The 19,255-nt window shown below is 40.4% G+C and overlaps 2 protein-coding genes across 2 annotated transcripts; both read right to left on the bottom strand.

The window, feature by feature from the left end:
* Positions 1–33: 33 nt before the first annotated feature.
* Positions 34–6,129, bottom strand: LOC145896196 (uncharacterized). Its single transcript, XM_082985082.1, has 4 exons — positions 5,994–6,129; positions 5,756–5,924; positions 5,488–5,662; positions 34–1,442 (listed from the first exon to the last, which is right to left on the bottom strand). Exons 2-4 carry the CDS (start codon positions 5,914–5,916, stop codon positions 102–104), a joined length of 1,677 nt encoding a protein of 558 aa, XP_082841208.1. The 5' UTR covers positions 5,917–5,924; positions 5,994–6,129; the 3' UTR covers positions 34–101.
* Positions 6,130–8,509: 2,380 nt separating this feature from the next.
* On the bottom strand, positions 8,510–18,213 carry LOC145905870 (uncharacterized). Its single transcript, XM_082993182.1, has 16 exons — positions 17,973–18,213; positions 17,738–17,835; positions 17,284–17,394; positions 16,636–16,836; positions 16,333–16,434; positions 15,883–15,994; positions 15,373–15,547; positions 15,175–15,311; positions 14,467–14,594; positions 13,848–13,998; positions 13,471–13,636; positions 12,674–12,886; positions 12,147–12,258; positions 11,461–11,594; positions 10,437–10,617; positions 8,510–9,281 (listed from the first exon to the last, which is right to left on the bottom strand). The coding sequence occupies exons 1-16, from the start codon at positions 18,151–18,153 to the stop codon at positions 9,051–9,053; spliced, it is 2,433 nt and encodes an 810-aa protein (XP_082849308.1). The 5' UTR covers positions 18,154–18,213; the 3' UTR covers positions 8,510–9,050.
* Positions 18,214–19,255: the final 1,042 nt, after the last annotated feature.

The raw sequence follows: 19,255 nt of genomic DNA, 5'->3' as shown, positions 1-19,255 counted from the left end.
AACACAACCATTGATTACAGCATCACAAACCGATGGAGCAAGAAACAGCGTTTATTCGCTCAACGGAAATTGGAAACGCAATACGTTTTGACCGATCGAATTTAGCAACAACAAGCCGAGTTTAATAAATACGTACGGTATGCTTTGTAGCAGAAAAACATCACAATGGGGTTGACGGCAAATGTAATGGAGGACAAGTAAAGAGACAAATCGGTAAGGATGGTGCGCTGATCCGCAGTGAGCCCTGCAAACCAATCCGTTTCAGACCGTAAGATGTCGCTAATGCGCAATGGTACCTGTGTTAGTGCGAACACGAGCAATGCCATGGCAAGGTAGAAGTTGATAGCGCGCTCGCGGGAAACGTTATGTAGAGTCTGACGCTGTATTCGGCAGGAACGACGGCGCGTACCTTTTCCGTGTCCATGCGGTGGCAGCGACGCGTTACCCAGTGTGCCCATACCTGGGTTATTGGAAAACGCCAAGGACGTTACCGAAATACCAGACATGCACGCCACGGAAGGCGCCAAAGGGGAGAGCGGCGCGGTTTCGGTTAGAAATTGCCTGTGTGCTGACCGCAGGCTCCCGTTGGCTATTTTCAAGACTGGGGAAGTGTCGTTTTCGGTTAAATCCTCACTGGAAAGCAGGGGTGCGAGACGAGAGTGATACTGCATGTAGGAAGACTGCGACATCTGGCGGTCGACAGCCATCCGCTGCTGGAACAAAGAATCGCTGGTGAAGGTGCGGTTGCTTGGAAGGCTGTCTGTGGGGTAGTTGCCGTTCTCCACGATGGGCGCCAAGTCGAAGTCCATCCCTCGAAGAGGCAAGGTACCAGCTTCACTGGCCGGGGAATGGTTGACGCTTGCCTGCACTTCCCGACTGGTCGCGGAAACGGCCCTTGATAAGCGTCGTGCGATCAAAACGCCCAATACCACGCACATCAGGATAGGCATGATAAAGCCGAAACCGAGCAAATACCAGTGACGAAATGCAGCGTAGAACGTCATAAACTTTGCAAGCAACGGTGGGTACCGTTCGTCCCAGGCCGACCCAACCACACACTGTTTGTACGACACAACCAATCGCACTTCCATCGAACTGTTGGATTCAGGTTGAAGAGGTTTAAATGTGTCGGGGATTCGTAGAGATTTGGCCGCCAAAAGGTCACCGTATTCCTGGCGGTTGATTACAATTTCATGTGATGAAGTTCCCAAGTTCTTGTTTTTCCACTCCGAAACCACAGCCTTCGACTGCGCGGTTTCCATCAGAAGAATCTCAGGCGACGCTATCAAAATCGCGAGCAGCCACAGCGCTAGCATCTTACAAAATGCGCGCCCGCACCACTCCCTTGTTGCGTCACAATCGCGCGTCACATGACGCGCTGCGGTAAGTCGATCGATGGCGAGTGCGCAAAAGCTGAGAGCTGTAATTCCGAGGGCGACGACCTACAACACAACAATAAACTAATTAGTGTTTACCAAAAGGAGGATTTGTAAATATTTGGTGCAGATGTAAGTTGAAAATGCAGTTAAATTTAATGTGTTTTAAGGCAAAAAAATCATAAAATAGTATCCATCAATACGGTTTGGGGGTTTGGCATTCCAACGATTTGTGGGAATAAAAATAAAATCACACCCGGTTGAAATTGCAAAGAACATCTGATGTATTACAAACAATAGTTAATACAAGATTGTACAAGTTTCGACATTGACACAATGCGCTTTGCAATAAATAGAAAATGTCGCAATTGTTTGTGCAACCGCTACTATAAGAAACTACTTTAGAAACAAGTTTTTTTTAGCTTTCACGCCACACCTTATCCTCGGCGGGTTTTCCAAGCAGGCGCGCCCAAAAATGTAAAATAACGTAACACACCACAGTTGCACGTGACTCTTTCACCTTAACCTCCCAGAGGTCACACAAGGCAAGACGGCAGATGGTCAGAGGGCTTACAAATTGCAAATCCGTTAACGATAATCAACGGCCGTTAAGTCACGTCCGGGTTATTGCGCCTCCCTAAGCACACCCGAGGTGCACTTGCGTCGGTCACAAACCGCGGTAACAACGCCGCCAAACGACGACAATTTAAACTTTAACGACGATCGTAGGACGGCCAGACAGAAGGAAAGGCACACGTAAAGCGTAGCCCAATCTCTGGGGAAATTACGAATTACGAAACAGCCGTCGGATTTGGCGATTTAAATCGTAACAATGCAACCTGTTGTTGCCACTTGTGTGCGTCAGGTGGCGTCGGGGAATCTATGCAAACCAAATGCTGGTGCTCGAAACTCTCCAGCAAAGGGAAGCCCACGCTATGTAGGATCCCTGGGATTGTATGAGTTGAAGGATTTTGTAAAATTAGACAAAAACATATTTTTCCATCACATCAGTATTGTCACATATTTTAGCTTTACCCAAACGATACCAATCTACGAAAAAAAAATTTATCTTCAAAGAAAAACCAACATGTATCAGAAGCAACTTTTGATACTGTACAGGCGAGAAATTTTGTTTACGTTCAAGGAATTTCTCTATTTGCGGGTGTTTAGTTTCATCACATATTGTTACAAAAGGAACTGCTCTCTTGTTCCCAAGTGGTAAAATGGAAAGAAGACCAAAAGAGATTGAAAGCTTTGAAATCTCTGCCAGCGACACCATCATGACTACCCGCAAAACACTTTGGCGTCGTCTATAGTAAACCATGAAATGGGCTACAATGAATACAAAACAATACAGCGGTTTATAGGAAATGGGCGGCCTGGTGCACGACTTGAAAGAAAATAAAGTCTCAGACAATCCCATGGATTTAATCGCATTTCCGTGCGCTTTATAGTAGCACCCGTTGACCAGTGCGAATCGGATTAGATCGAATTGGCGAATTTCAGTTTCAATTGTTCCCCTGGACGTGTCTGGAACTCGTGGCGAATTATCTCCGGATTTGGGTTGGGGATTATATCCTCTGCACACCACTGTTAGTTGCCTGGCGTTTTTATCGCGCGCCGATCTGCCTTTATTCGAGTCATCGCGACACACAGTATGCCCCCAACCCCGTTTGACACTTTCACACGAACCCGAGACGGCGGTGTTCGATTTGCTGTTAAATACGTCCTTTGTAGTCGCAATGCGATGCACGCTTTCTGAATTAAAATTTGGGCCCATAAGTGAGCTCGTTAGTATTCCAAGTTCGTAGCAAATACCCCAGTCACATGCAAACCTTGACAATTGCAGACCAGACACATAGCGTTGGAACAATCCGTGCATATTTGTGATTAGTATGTTATTGCCGTTCTATCTGAACAAATTTCTATGATAGACATTTCGGCTACAGCAGTTCGAAAAGTTCTGTTAATGTGGCATATAGCGTTTATATGTACTCTTGGTAGTGGGCACGTTTTTAAATATTTTTTTCACATTATTGCCCTTAATTCGGTAACTAATCAAAAGAATAACTAAAGAAGAATGTTATCTTACCGGAATAATTGATATTCTATCAACTGGCGTCGGTGAAATAAAAAAATGCAAAGTCGAAGACCAGAAAGAAAGTGATTACTCTTTGGGTTGCCACAAGTTCGTGTTTTTCTGACAGAGCGAGTTGTTGAAATATCGCAGTGGGAGTTAATGTCAAAGTGAGCACAGACTTCATCAACATTCCACAGCCTACACACGGCCTTTGCGCCCGTTTCCAAAAGAGTTCCGCAAACAGAACTTGTCTGCGGTGTATGCAAAACAATAATCCATCAAAATTGGAAAAGATATGCAAAATCAACAAAACAGCGCATCAACTAATAAGTAAAGAAAAACATTTTCAAGCCTGGCAAATAACATTGAACTGATGTATTGCCCTATTTATTGCCCCGAAACTGTGGATTCCTGAAAACATAGTTTTCAAAATTATATCATGCAGTTTAAAAGTCTATCTTAAATTAGGTACAACGTGTCTGTACAAAGCTAAAAGGTATACCAGTGTAGTGTCAGATGCATAAATTCCAGTTCTACGCCTCAAAGACAAGGTACATGAACAAAAAATCGTGAGTGGACGGAGAAGTGCAGCACGTGATAGCGTCGCATTCCAGAATATCTACTAAACCTCATTCGCCCGCCACCCAAACAGAAAAGAACGAGTTATCGTTATCGGGCCCATAAACCTAAGGAGCCACAGTGGGCAGTGGGGCGTTAAGTCGGGCCATCTTGCATTCCTGGCACGGAACGCTCAGCTGGATCATAATACTGGCCCGGCGGCGCGCATAATTGGACTTGAATAGAGTGGGAGTCGTAAGAAGACACAAGCAGCGGTCACAAGTGAAAGGCAGGGATTTTCGTGTCACCACCCGTTAATGGAGTCCGCCGTTTGTGCGGAATGTGTCCTATTTTAATAAACCGGTTTTCATTTTGGTTCAGTCGACCTCAAAACGGCGATGAAATAGGCGTTATAGATAAACGAGTTCGGTGCTTGATGTGTAAATGGCATGGTCGATATATGGAACTCACATTATTTTTTGTAAACCTCAGTGATGTCCAATCCGACTGTTTTACATGCGATATTAAGAATTTGATTGCACAAAAATAAAGTGGAAAAACACCTGGTTTCCTTTCAAGACTTTTCCCGTTTCGAGGTTTAAATGTAAACAAACAACATTCACCAAACATTTCCTTTCAAAAAGGAAATTCGTTACTCGTTACAAATTTTCCCAGGCCCTTGCCAAAAAACGGCGTTAAGCATATTAAAAGCGCACCTCCATTAGCGGGTTGAAAAAACAAGCGAATCTCCTCTCTACGACAAGTAAACAACGCAACACTGTTTGTGTGCGATTTGGTGTGAGGACCTTTGGGGCGCTGTGCCGTCTTTGGCAACCCGATAGGTATGAAAGGGCCCGACCTAATTGCGGCCCTAGGTGCGGAGGAGGCCGGTGGGACACAAAACGCCCTTCCAAACAGTTTACCCCTTGAAGCGGGAGGGCCAAAAATTGGATTGGAAAGTCATTTTGAAATCGAGTATCGTTTTACAGTAACTCCGCGTCCCTGTATCCGGTTACTGGAAGAAGGAATGATCGCCTTACTGGTTTAATTGCGCGGCACCATCGGAATTCGGCGGATCTATACATTTGAAAGTGTCTGACTACTGCGAATAAAAATCAATTCGACCTGCTTGGGCATGAAATTGATTTCGGGCGAAATGACCTCCGTGGCCGCGAAATAATAATGATTGTTTATAAAAGTATGGCCTGAAATAGCAGTTTTACACCGTTTGACTGACAGTTGACTGGGTGGGCGCTCAGTCGAAACTTGGTTAGGCCAAAGCACTGATGATGAGCACAGCATTGTTTGAAACAATGGCTTTTAATGATTTGCATATTAACTTTTAAACCACAATTGTTTCATATTTTTACCAACTTTTCCACAACAAAGAAAATTTCCGGATGAAATCAGACAGTTTTCCCAAACTTTAATGAATCCGTGGCTGAATGCCAGAACACAAAACCCATAGCTTACCTCCAGAAATGACGCCATTCGACACGTGACGTCACCTAACATCCACTCTGACGTCACTAGTTTCATCACCGACTTGAAAGCGATTGCCGGTAGGCAGGTGCATATGTAGATTGTCTGAGCGACGCTGCAGCTAGCAATTATGACGTAACAGGAGGACAATGGGGTGCTCTTACGGCTGCACAAGAAAACATAAATGGTAAATCTGTTTGACGCGCAAGGGATTCTGGGTTTAAACACCTTGTCGCACCGCAAACTAATGAATCCGTACCTTGATTTGCTGGTGGAAAAGCTAAGGACACAGGCGTGGCCGACGAAACCAGCTACAAAAATTGAAGTGTAAACAATTAGGATCGTGGCTGCGGTGATCCGTGTCGACTCGTCCAATCCACCATCGAAAGGCGAAAAATAGTAGAAGATTTGTTGGTCCATTGTATTACCTAAACAAATTGTACGTGTGGAAAGGTTGTTTGAGTCATACAGCACTCACAAACAGCTTTAAAACTTACCCTTAGCATGTAATACCAGATTTCTTTCAAATGCGGTGTTCCAAAATGCACATGATATATCAAACTCGATGCATTATAAGTAGATTACGTGCTGGATAAATGTACATAACATATCCTACAGTAACAACATATATCTGCAAACACGGAATGCAACATCAAAGCATAAAACTGGCACAAATTGTATCAATTAGCAAAACGGTTGGAGATCACTCGATCAAACAAAGCAACGTGTCGCTGAAGTGTCAGATTTACCACTACCGTACACTCAGAAACGAAGTTGACAGTGCTAAGTATCAGCTACTGATAAACCACAAAATCCTCATCATGTTAATTTGAATAAATATTTTGACAACGTTCACATTTTACCCTAAAGAGTTTTGTATTATTGTATATTAGAATAGCAAAACCCAGAATTCTGCTGCTTGCAAATACCGCACTACATACACAAGTGTCTGCCACTGATTGAAATTAAAAGTTTTTAAACCCACTGGTTTGTTGCTGTCATAACTGTGCCTGGCCGTCCTTAACCATAAAAGCAATCCTGTACAAACTTTGAACGGCTGCCTGGCGAAAACAATATCTCCAAGAACTGACTAACTGTCCAACACACACACCGAACCGATAGCGCGAAGAAACACAATCCTACAGGCCTGGCGGCGCACATGAGTGGCACGCTTCGAACCGCCTGGTTCTCTTGTCAGACAACTGGCCTTTTTCACTTCACAATGGTTTGGAATGCCGCTGGCCTGTTTTCTTCTTGTTAATTTTCCCATGCAGTGTGGTGAACTGCGCACGTAAGCCGTTGCCGAGTAAATTTGCGTAAACAAACTTTAGTAAAACCGCCAAAAAGATAAAAACTTCATAGTAGTTAGCGATAACATGGATATTCTTAACGCAATTTAAATAAAATCAATTGAAACAGAGCAAAGTTAGCATGTTGAAACGCTTTCATTTATTCAAATGTTTAACAATCACTTCCTGATTATAAATAGCGTTATTGTTCCCAATCCTAGCAATTTCATTTATATAGCTGTCGTATGCGTACTCACATAACGCATATGAGGCAAGAAAGCTCAGTTCAAACCCAACAAACACTTCAACGCGTGAGCTTCAGGTTTAAAACAAAACAAACTTATTTTGCTGCCCTGTTGTGAACCCAGACTGGGTCATAACGTCACCAGTCACAAAGACTTAACTCTGAAGCCTCTCTTTTTCCGCCAATCGATTCAATCACTGTCCTTCAAGGCTTTTGTTTGATGCTATTTGAGTGTTATTCGACGAGATGCGTTTGCCTCCTCGTTGGGCAAAGCCCTTCGACTGGATAGGTCTGTTTGTTTCCAGGAAACGCCTTTTCGCTTTTCGCGACGCAACCAATTAACAGGACAGCAGCTTTCCTCCAGACTCAGGATTAGGAAAGTCCATTTTGTGCCTTGAAGTCCAGAAACCAGCAAAGGCTGTCCGATAAAATCATCGTGGACGTCTGACAATACTTTGCACTCAAACCGGATTTAAAGTGTTTGAAGGCTGCGTCGCCGGCAATAAATTATTCAGCAGCAGGTTTCCAACCTCTCTCCAAAAGGCAAAATTGCCTCACAAGGTCTAAAAACTTCGTCGTTCCTCTGGTAAAGTGATTACAGTAGTTGGGTTGCTTGCAAAAACATTTATAAACTAAAATCATATGATCCAATTATAAGAATTGAAAACCGTTCATGTGCTTTTTTAGTTTCAAGATTTGGAGCAATAACTGTTAAAATCATTCGAAACATTGAAATGTGTATTTAGGAATTTAAACCTTATAAGAATGACAAATCCACCATCAAGAACACATGCTTCAAAACAATCGTTAAAAGAAACTTTCCCGACAAATTAAATTCGGCGTCTTGCAAACAAAAGCTTGACACCTTTTCGGATGTATAACACCTTTTCCATCTAATCCCATGACACATTACCTAGAAACGCCGGTATGTAGACGCTATAACCAATAGTTGAATTTGGAATGAGGCGTACAAGTCATTTTATCATATAATTATATTCACAAGCAAATGTTTGCGGTTGCTTTAGGACAAAGAAATTAGCCTTGCAAACGCATGCTGCCATTAATTATGCAAAAGCTGGCGATAAAATATTCCTGGCACTGTTCCACAGTGAAGTAAACATTTGAGGAATTGCTTGGAAGCATTTTATATCGATTATGACGTCACACAGGGAAAACGCTTCCTGTAAAATTACAAGTGTGACGAAACAGGAAAATGTCGTTACCGAAAAGCAAAACGCGTGTTTAATCCTCATTTAAATAAACTCGGGATTTTCCTGTTTCGTCACACTTGTAATTTTACAGGAAGCGTTTACCCTGTGTGACGTCATAATCGATAAAAATGCTTCCAAGCAATTCCTCAAAAGTTTTCAGGAATTTCAGATAAAAGCAGGTAAACTTATGACCAGAAAATGCCCATTTTTGTAAAATTATACAGTTTAGGTGCCTGGCATATTGTTCCGCTATTAGTATTTGTCTGAGAGGCAACTGTCGTCCAGAATTACAATCAATGCTACTTTTTCGAAATAATATTTTTTTTCGAATAAAAAAAAAAAACCCAGGTGCGAAACAGGATTTTGGCAGTGAATAAAACGTAACAGCAGACAACCAGTGCACGAAAAGCGGTTCCATATTTTTCGTTTTAAGTTGGGAACATATGTTTAACTCATAGCATAAAATGCACTACATTGCAGTAATGTACATTATTATTATTTGTTACAACAAGTGTGGTTGATTGCTCGCCACAGTGGCAGAAATGTTGCAACGTCATTTACCGCGGTGCAAAAAGTTAAAATTCAGCTTTACAAAGGCTGCGGCAATATAAATCAGTGCAATGACATTCGTAAGTCATCGGACTCCTTTTTTGGACCGAACTTCGACCAACTACGACAAAATTATTGTTTACAAGCTGTGCGCATTTCTCTGTAAGCTTGAGTTCACCATTTAGGCGAGTATGAAATGAAAAAAAAAACGCAACAAACACAAAAAACTGAAAACGAAAAAAAGAACCAAAACGCGCGACTTCACAAGACGCGAAGGCGCGTGTTTATGACGTCATAGAGTATAACGGGTGGGTCGTCCTCGTCAACAGCTCGTCGAGATTTTTTCTCAATGACCACCTCCACGAACGGGGTTTCCCCGGCCTCGGGACTATCGTTTTCTCCCAGTAAGCGTTTAAGTTCATCCGCAAGTGCCTTGGAGCATTTTGGGTCCGTAAGATACTTCCCCGGGGTCACGCCGTTAAAGAAAGAGATCTGCGAATAGTTAAGTGAAACGTCAGATATAGACAGGTTATATCTTGGGCCCAGTCCTAGACCAAAGGACAAGCATATTGCTTTTTAATGACGCAGTATCAAACATGTAATTTATTAAATAATTTGAAGTTACAATACGTCATAAAAATTCTCCTCTAAAGTACGTCAAATTACTAACAATTTATAAATAATGCAAATGAGCACGTTTAGATAAAAAACGCCACGTCTATTAATGAAAACGATCGCACAAAAAACAACAGTATTAAAACGGCGGAAAACTTGTTCAAATGCAAAAAGAAAATACTGCACTCTTTACCCTTGAAAGGCATAACAGGCCAACTTATATTACTTTTCGTTCAAAGGATAAGAAACTATGTTGACGAGCATGTAACATTGTAAATATAATCGGATTTATGTCAAAAGCTGTTTTGTGGCGTATTGTACGGGTCTAGGTCGCGTGATAACATGCCACGCTGCACCTTTTAACGTCACTACAATTTTACAGCACAAGGAAAATTAAAGTGCGATTGTTCGAATTAATGCGTAAATTTCCCACCTTCGTTAATCTTTGTCAAGAAAACGAGTAATTTTCGTGTCTGGCCATCTGTCGATTTTTTGACCATGAAATGGATTGAGCGCGTACGGTGAATTATTTAACAGTTTATGGAAATATCGTTCAAACCGTATTATGATGTGAAGTTGTCGTTATAATTTTCCCACGTCGTATACGTTTTAACAAGATTTTCCAAGCCTGACATAAAAATTCAAACTCCATGTAATGGAGTTATAACTATTAAATAAAGGTGGCCGCAAATAGGAGATTTGTTCGTAATTTAAATAAGACCTGTTCTTCTGGCACAATAAAAACGTAACTTTATTAACCGACGTTTCGTTTTCTTGGTGTCGGTTGTGCGCTGTACCTGTATCATTACCCTGAGGAAGCCTTGTTGGATAACAGGCGAAACGTCGGTTAATAAAGTTACGTTTTTTTTGTGCCAGAAGAACAGACCTTTAAATTACAATATGCCTGGCAGCAACAGAAACATTATATTTGTTAAATAAGACCACTCATTAACTGGAGAAAATAATCAAACCGCATCTGATTTGCTCTCTCTGTACAAACCAAAGGTAATGAAAGCACAAACTTTTACCCACCGCCGATTTTCCCCTCAGCGTCGCCTCCAAGTGGTCGGAATCGTCGCCGAATTGCAACATGACGTAGAATCGTGGGATAAGAAGAGGGCAGGAGAGTGCCTGGGTGGGTTTTGATGGGCAGAAGTACTTGGATTCTTCCGACAGTGGTGGGATGGATACGGATGACACACAGCCCGGGGAACTTGAAACATGAAAACAATGTTTTTTGCTTGTTTGGTTGGTATTTCTGCTGTTGTATGAGTTTTCAAGTGGTTCCTGTGCTAGAACACAATGTGCATCGGCAGAAGATGAAAACAGGGTTTACCAAAAGGATTCGGGGCATTTTTGTCAATACGGTGCTACTGTTACTGCCAGGCATTGAAGTTTAATAGGAACTATTAGAACATTAACTCTAAAGAAGGCAGACAAAAAGGTGAGTTAAAATAAAATCTAGGGATTTTTGTGCCAGAATGCCAGTTGTTCTTAATGTTAGTAAAAAAGTTAGTCAACGAGACAAAATTTGCCAACGTTTCTAAACATTTAACGTTGTCAATGCGTCTACAATTTCCATACTTTGAAAGTGTTACAGTGCAATGTTTTAAATTACCAATAACTATTAACTGCAGTAATATTTCATGCAATGGCATGATTGGCAGGATCGCCCCACTGCGCAGGTCCTTGCTTGGCAATCACAGCTATCGTATCGCGATCATTAGGTTTGGAGGCTTGGCAGCCCAGGCATTGCAGCCTAGCTGGATCAGCCACTTTTTCCTGACAAGTCGGAGCAAGATGTGAAAAATCAAGCTCCCGGTGAGGTTTGAACTCGCGACCTTGGGCTAACTCAGTTGGTAGAGCGTTGGGCCTGGTTAGCACAGGGTCGTGAGTTCAAACCTCACCGGGAGCTTGATTTTTCAAATCTTGCTCCGACTTGTCAGGAAAAAGTGGCTGATCCAGCTTGGCTGCAATGCCTGGGCTACCAAGCCTGCAAACCTAACTATTAACTGTTCATTTATTTGAGCAGTTAGGCATTCAACGCAATACTAACCAGTAGTAATACACTCCGTCTTGATAGGCGAGCGGAGGTAAACTGGGATTGGTGAGACCCTCTTTGTCGAGTACTCTCACCACTCTATCGTAATTCGCACACAGATTTTCCAAACTTTCTTGATCTTTGGAATCCTGCATTTAAGAGAGTATAGTCTTAACCCAAACTGCATGAAGCGATTCCGGTTGGTCAAAGTCGACATTTTTGCAACATTGAAAAAGTTAAATTCAATGAAAAATGTAATCACTGCTTTTAAACCACCTAGGGTCAAGTATATTGTTACAAAATGACAAAACCGTATCTAAGGTCAAGTTGTACAGATTTTAGCGCCACTTGTGTGCTATTGAATATTGATGCTTCAGGGTTTGAATTAGCGATGCAACATGAAGCAGATAATGAGCGCCGCATCCTTCTCTATCTATTCATACGTACACGCAACAAGCGCTAATGCAAACATACTTACGGAAGTCTATAAAACAATGGCGATGTATTATTATTGAGTCAATGTGTTTAAAACAGCAGGTTACACAATCGCGTACTTAGCCAAATTTAAGTATTGGAATTTAGGTTGTAAGGTTTTTGCGATACGTTCTTTTACCGTAATTCGAACCCTGTGCTTTATGCATGTCCAAAGAAATAGTTTTATGCCGATTTTCGTCATATGCTGCCAAGCTGTTAAGACTCACATACAAAATGGTGAATTTATTGTCATCGCACTTTCTCTTCCGGATCACGTGGTTTTTGCAGGTCATGCTCTGCCAGTTCGAATTGTCGTCGTTGTCATGGTAACTCGACATCCTGCAAAAAAGTTGTCATGGGCAACGCAGAAATTTGAAATCCCTTGTAACATATGTTTTCGCCGTTATGTATAATTATTGTTTATGATTGAGCTTCACAAAATCCCGCGGCACGTGTCTGCAGTAGTTGTCACTTACAAAGACGGTTTGTGTAATTGCGTTTTGTCACTAAAACAGAAGTTATTTTATCCAGAATTTTTCCTATCCCATTAACTACTTCGATATGCTCATGAGAACAGCGACCAATTTTTCTATTCTACAATAAAGGATAGAAACATTATAATTAAACTTGGAATTCCGTTTGATAAGAAGCTAGTCTCATCATTAATTCTACAGCGAGAATCAAATCACTTGTAAATGTAAAAATATCGCCCAAAGAAAAACGTTAACCACGGTCCTGTGCACTTTTAACTTACGTAATATCGTCGGGTAAACCAGGCACGGGCCACTGCGTATTTACGTCTTCATCATCTGTAGTCTCCGCTGTGACGTTTAATATCGCAGACTCGGTGTCGCCCTCGTGCGGCGAACTGGTTTGATCAAAGCCGCTCAATTTTCGCCACTTGGTGAGCCATTGATGCAAATCTTCCGGAATTTCTAAGTTTTCTCCGTCGTTTACGGCGACGATGCTACGACAAGAGGAAGGCAGTTTAAGGCAGGGTTTCCTGAACTTTTTGGGCCACGGGGCCTGTTTGTATATCTGTTTTTTTCTCTTACGTCATCAATTTTGCCACCCAATCAGCGCGGAAGTATGATAGAATTCAAAATTGAAATAACGCAACAATTTATGGCAATTCGTTGTCATAAAGTCATAGGTACAGTTTGGAAAATTACATTTTATAGTAGTTCATTGTGTACAGTTTGTTCCAAATTTAAAGACACAATGAACTACGTGTTTTTCGACCTGTAATTACATTTTATAGTGGGTGAAATTAAATGAAGTTAGTTCACCTGAGAAGGTTGCTCAAATGCAGATTAAAAAGCATAACTTTGAATTTTTTGGAATATAGGGTATATGAACAGCAGATATTTAAATTGCTTTGCATAATTTGCTAGGTTTTTTGTCTTTATTTTAAAAAAAAATAATCGATGCACCTCCACACAAACTTAGGATTTTGCATTTGGCTTTGACACCAAAAAAGCGTGAAGACCTTTGATCTGTTTTGAGACTCTAGTGTTCAAAACAGACAGGTGACCAAATTATTTGCCTTACTTGATCCCAGTGGCTGGACAGTGGTGATAGACGAGATGCTGGGGCTCGGAACATTTCTGCACTTTCGCCCGAATCCGAAAAAGTTTCGACGTTCTGACCGGTACGTCAGCTTTGATGACGTCACGTATTTTGGTGACGTTGAGCGGCGAACCGTCTCCGAACACAACTGAAAGCAAAACAAAGAGGTAAAAAGTAACGTTTGGTTTCGAAATGGGGAGATCCCCCTGGAATACGTAATACCACTGAAAAACTGATTGCTTCGTCAGGTAATTTTAGAAAGCAAAAATGGCCTCACAGCTTTGAATGCCAGCACGCGGTACTGTAGGGCGCGGGTAAGCCCGGACCTGCCCTCAAATCGATACGCGGCGACCACCGACCTGTACACGATTCCTGGTGGCATCTGACAGTGGAAGTTGTACTATCCCGTGTCGAAACCTCGCATGATTCGACTGTGTTCGTTGCGTTGCTATCTTGCAAGGATTGGGCCTGGTTGTCCATCTCCATAAACATCCTCAGCGTATCCTGACTCTATTTGGCGAAAAAAATGCCTATTGGTTATTGACAAATGGCGGTGCGTTTTTTTATGATTTCTATGGTTTACATTTTCGTTCAACTCCCTTATTTTTGTTACAAGTGCTTTTACTTTTAGCAGTAAACAAGTTTTCGACAGTGATTCTCAACACTTTTTTACACAAAAAAAGTTTAATAAAAACTCGTTTTAGGTATTAAAATTATCCTAAAAGCAGGGTTGCCATACCGTCCTTATTCTAATATTAGTCCTTATTTGTGGTCAGGCGTCCTTCTTTTTAATATGTCTTGGGACCACGTTAAATGCAAGCCCTTATCCGTTTTTCGCCAGCATGATTTGTTTGGACATTCTTACCGCCCCCGAAAAGCATCATTACAGGTAAACCTTATTTCGTTTCAGACGTGTTAATTTTCGGTTCCATGATGGCAATATAGGTTGTTTACCATACGAGACCTAGTCCGACAAACCTCCTCTGGCTGTGCTGTCACTTTTTCGATCAGGCTATCAGAAGGTATAGGAGTTGTATCTTGTGATGATAATCCGAGAGTTTGGGGCGGTGTTCGGTAACCGTCGTCTGAAGGTGTTACTTCTATGTCTAATAATATGTAAAAAATTCGCACCAGTGAGTGATTGTGGATTGCCTTTGGTACACTGCGTCGTTTTAGTGACGTTGTTCTTTTAACCGTGAGGATAATAACAGGGAAATTTGCTTTGGTTTATATCACGCGACCATCAAGAACCTTTTCACAGTCACCATTCCATATAGTTTGCTGACATTCGTTTATTGTCTGTATGTGACAACACACCAAATGTTATTGTTGAAAATCTTTAGTGAGACGATTGGGTAAAAAACACGATATTCAATGCGATTGAGATGAAAAGTTTGACATTATTATTACCGTTATAATAAACAATGCGTTGTGAGATAAAAATACAAAAACAAGGATCCGCAAAACGTATGGAAAAGTCTTAATTGTGAAAAGGTTCTTGATGGTCATGTTATTTTAACAAAAAAAAACTTTTGAGTAATTCTTTTTCTGATATTATCATTACGGTTACCACAACCATATTTTCGAATACCACAACCCTAATAAATATTACCGTCTTTTTTTGAAATCCTCGAAGATTATATATAACCAAAAAAGCTTCTTAGTACCATACAATAAGATGCTTACTTAGCTTCTGTTTCTTAATAATAGCCGGGGTTTTCATCGGTGATGGACTGAGAGGCCGCTTCTTGGTGGGAGTGACAACCGACAACTGACTGTCCTGCTCCATTTTCCTTCGATCTTCAAGTATCGGACCTTGTTTTCTGATCAGGCGCCAGTTTTGACAAATTCTCTAGAATAAATAGTGATAACAAAAGAACTCACTCGATCATTTTGATCGTTTCTTCCATGTCCTCGTCAACCGGTAGAATTCCACGGTCGAAAATCAAGCCTTCGTGTAGGAAGAGTTCGGTCATGGGCTCAGGTTGCTGGTCGGGTTCGCTTACAGCCTGTTGTCGCTTCGGCGAGGCATGCAAATTGCAAATTCGCACGTAGGAACCTAGAAGATATGGGTACTGAAACTGTAAGTTATCTAGCACAGTAACCAACCCCCTGTAGAAAGTAATTATTGACCATAATTTTAAGATGTCGTACGCTTCAAGAACGCAGATACAAAACAGGTTGCAAACTTATGTTATTGTGCCGTGGTATTTTATCTTTTCCAAGGCTAGACCATTCACTATTTTTACACTGTTTTTATCTGTCCTTAAAAATTTTACCTGCGTTTAAGCAAACATGACGTCAGAAGGTTTAAAACATATGTGTACTGTAAAAAATCTTCATTTTTAAGTTATTGGACAGTTTAAAAACACAAGTATAGCAAAGCTTGCTCACCAACGCCAATGTCAGTATTCCTAAGCATCTTCACATGGTTGTCAAAAACTGTAACCTGAACCAAGTAAGGATCCAAATCTGGAGTGTTCGATAACGTTGCAAACTCAGTTACCTACATATAACTTAAATGTTGGCAGTTTTTTGAATTGTTTCAATTCCAGACAGTCCCATAACAACACTTCAATATGGTTGCGTTTTTTTAACCAAAGCTACATCATTCTAAAGCCAAAATTTTAAACCCTTTAAAGTAGAGCTAACTATGTTTGTAAAATAATGTTACATTGAAATTTTATACGCGTTGTCATGGTTAATCACAAAATCAGTACAATTGCCCAGAATAAGGATTGTTCAATATTTCATTTCCAGATTGCTGATAATTTTATGACAAAATCACCTAAAGGGTTTTATTTAGTTAAGAGCACAATATTACAAATTAGAAGACATATATACCTCATTTAAAATTGGTGAAAGAGAGATTTTGTGATTAGGTAAAGTCCCATCCCACACTTTCAATATAGCAGCATCATCTCTGGGAATCGCTATGGCAACCACCTATGATAGATTTTTTTTTAAAACAACATATAACCAACAGAACACAATGTTTAACTTTTGTGTTTGAAGCATTTGCAAACAATGCTCGGCAACAATAATTTAGTTCCAACGTATGTTAATGTTAATGCTTTAAATGAAATATCAACTAACATGAAGTTAATCTTAAAAAAGCTTTTTATTATATATTTTTGGTCAACTAACTTGACAAATCCAGTTGAAAAAGCTTCCGCTGGTGACATCAGATAGGAGCTTGTTTTCATCTGTTGCAACTCCATCCAGACTGGGATCTTTACATTTTTGAGTTTTGACCCATTTTCTCAACTCATTTACCTTCTCTTTGTCTGTGTCAGTCACTGTATACGTTTCTGATCCCGAAACACCATTTTCAATCGGATCAGCAGTCTAAAAGGATAAAATCTACCTTTACATCAATATAAACATAACTTCTTCGTCTTGGCCAACAATTGTTTGTTGTGTTATTATTTCACTAACCAATAAAAATACAACTGACTTTCACAAGCTCATAATCTGCAGTTTTTGCCTAAAGACATAAATCATATGCCTAAGATAACAAAAAAATAACCAAGTAAACCTGAAAATGTTCGAATAAAACATGAATAACACGATAGAGTGTAGGAACACACATTGTGAGCATAAATTACCACCAAAAATAACCTAAATTTCCAGATATTAATTATTAACAATTTTACATGCAGCCCTTTTCAGTTAAGTTTTACAAATTTTGTTTATAAGTCCACAACCACTAACAAGAAATAACACAAAAGTTGAATATGCTCAATGTCAAATGATAAGTAATATAGTCCAGCAAATTACCAAATACAAACTGACCTTGCCAGACCAAATTACCCAAGACCATGCCCTTGAACTTAACAGTGACACTTGGCTCATGTATTTATCGATTCGAACACGATGAAGTCGAATGATGTCAAATTCACTGACCTGTGAAAATGTAAATGAACACATTCCAGATTGGAAAGTTTGTAATTTGAAGTTTTACTTTTGCATGCATTATTATTCATTCAGTTTTACAAAATTGAGCAGAGGATATCTCCTCAACATTCTTCCAAACACATTCAATCCAGATTGGAAAAGCATGTCGTGCATTTGCGAAAACTTACTGATAATCAGCGTAATATAAATAAGCTAATGCATTAACATACAAAAAACATGCGATCGCCCATGCCAATACTGGTCACAGAAATTAAATCTTCCACCCAAATAACAAACTTTTCAATCTGGCATTCAACATCTTATATTTTGTAGGGAAATTAAATTTATTCACCTGAGGAAGTTGGTCACTTTCTGAGTGAAAAAGCATAACTTTCACTCCATCACTTTGGTGGAAAGTTGGGTCCATGATCCGCAGAACACAGAAAAAATCTAGATACATTGCAACCCACGATGAACAATGCAATTATAACATTCAAACTCAGCTTTAAATAGACAGTTTTGTTATTATATCCACAAAGACAAATGTAATGCTTTATTAAAATTTCAAATATGGACATGCTTTTTACCCGTTCCTTTGGATTTTTTAGTTTCCCTAAAGTCGATGACGACGCCATAAACATTGACGACTTCTCTTGCATTAGCAGTGGAACTTGCAACTTCCTTCAAAGTTTTATATTCGTAGGCTGGTGTCTTTCCCCGACGATGGCTGTTCCACGTGTTTGGGCGATCTTTGGCCGGTATTTCCATCGTTTCACTAAACCAGATCAAACTAACAACAGTTGCTTTTAATTTTAGCAAAACAACGAAGTCCCGCCACAATTAATACGTGGGGATTTCCCGATATAGATGACATGGAAATAATACAATATTTAAACACATAAAAATTATTACTTGCAAAAAATGCAAAAGAAGAACTAAGACTAAAACCATCTGGTCTAAACTATTTTTCTATTGTACAGCGTTGTAACAATGTTGCAAAAGGCTGATAATTTTTTTCCCAAGTTCATAGAGACCGCATCTAAAAATAAAGGGGTTGAAACGTCAGAACCATTGTTGGTCACGCCAAGCTTGTGGTTTATGCAACATTTTGACCACGTCAGTTTGCATATACCAGATATGATAACGTAGTTAACGGGATGCTCTTGGTAAAAAACGTTGGGACAAGCTAGACGCAGCAATATGGCGAAACAATGCAGCGGAAACATGCTACAACACCAAAAAGGTCACGTGTCACTGTAAATAGTACGTAGTTTTACATGTTGCCCATACAACTTTGCAGTAAATTGCGACACACGTTTGCAAAGAGGGGTGTTCTGGTTGCATGTTGACCAATTTATCGAATAAAGTGTATTTTTTGTAACGTACAACAGAAAATGATAGCAAACAAAACTATGATTAGCAAAGTGGAGCCAATAATATTAATTGTTTAAGCTGCAGACAGATGGTCACTTTTTGTTTGGCTTTGCTTTGCCATAGTGTTTCCAATTTGTTTTCTCCGTAGGTTGCACCTAGTTTGATGCCCAACGAATGACGGTAATTGTATAGTCACCACAAAAGGGAAGTATTTGCTTGGCCGTTTGGTCAGCAAAGTCGTCTGATAGTCACACCAGCTGCACTGATGAGACCTTTGAGGTCGAAACAGTGGTCATCTGTCTGCATCTTATACACTAAGATCGTTGAATTTTTTTTGAATCATGGGTATTTTTAAAGTGCGTTCATCGTTTATAGAAACAACTTTAGCTGTACTTCACGATGTAGCACGTTTGCAAGTGCTGTGCGAGATGCCAATCCGCCCTACACTACAAAAGAAGGCCACATTTGGCCATTTAAATGTCATATGGAGTTTAAT

The sequence above is a fragment of the Ascidia mentula genome, chromosome 1 (genome assembly GCF_947561715.1).
Source record: "Ascidia mentula chromosome 1, kaAscMent1.1, whole genome shotgun sequence".
Lineage (NCBI taxonomy): Eukaryota > Metazoa > Chordata > Ascidiacea > Phlebobranchia > Ascidiidae > Ascidia > Ascidia mentula.
Note: the sequence above shows the minus strand (reverse complement) of the source record. Positions and strands in the feature narration are given on the sequence as shown.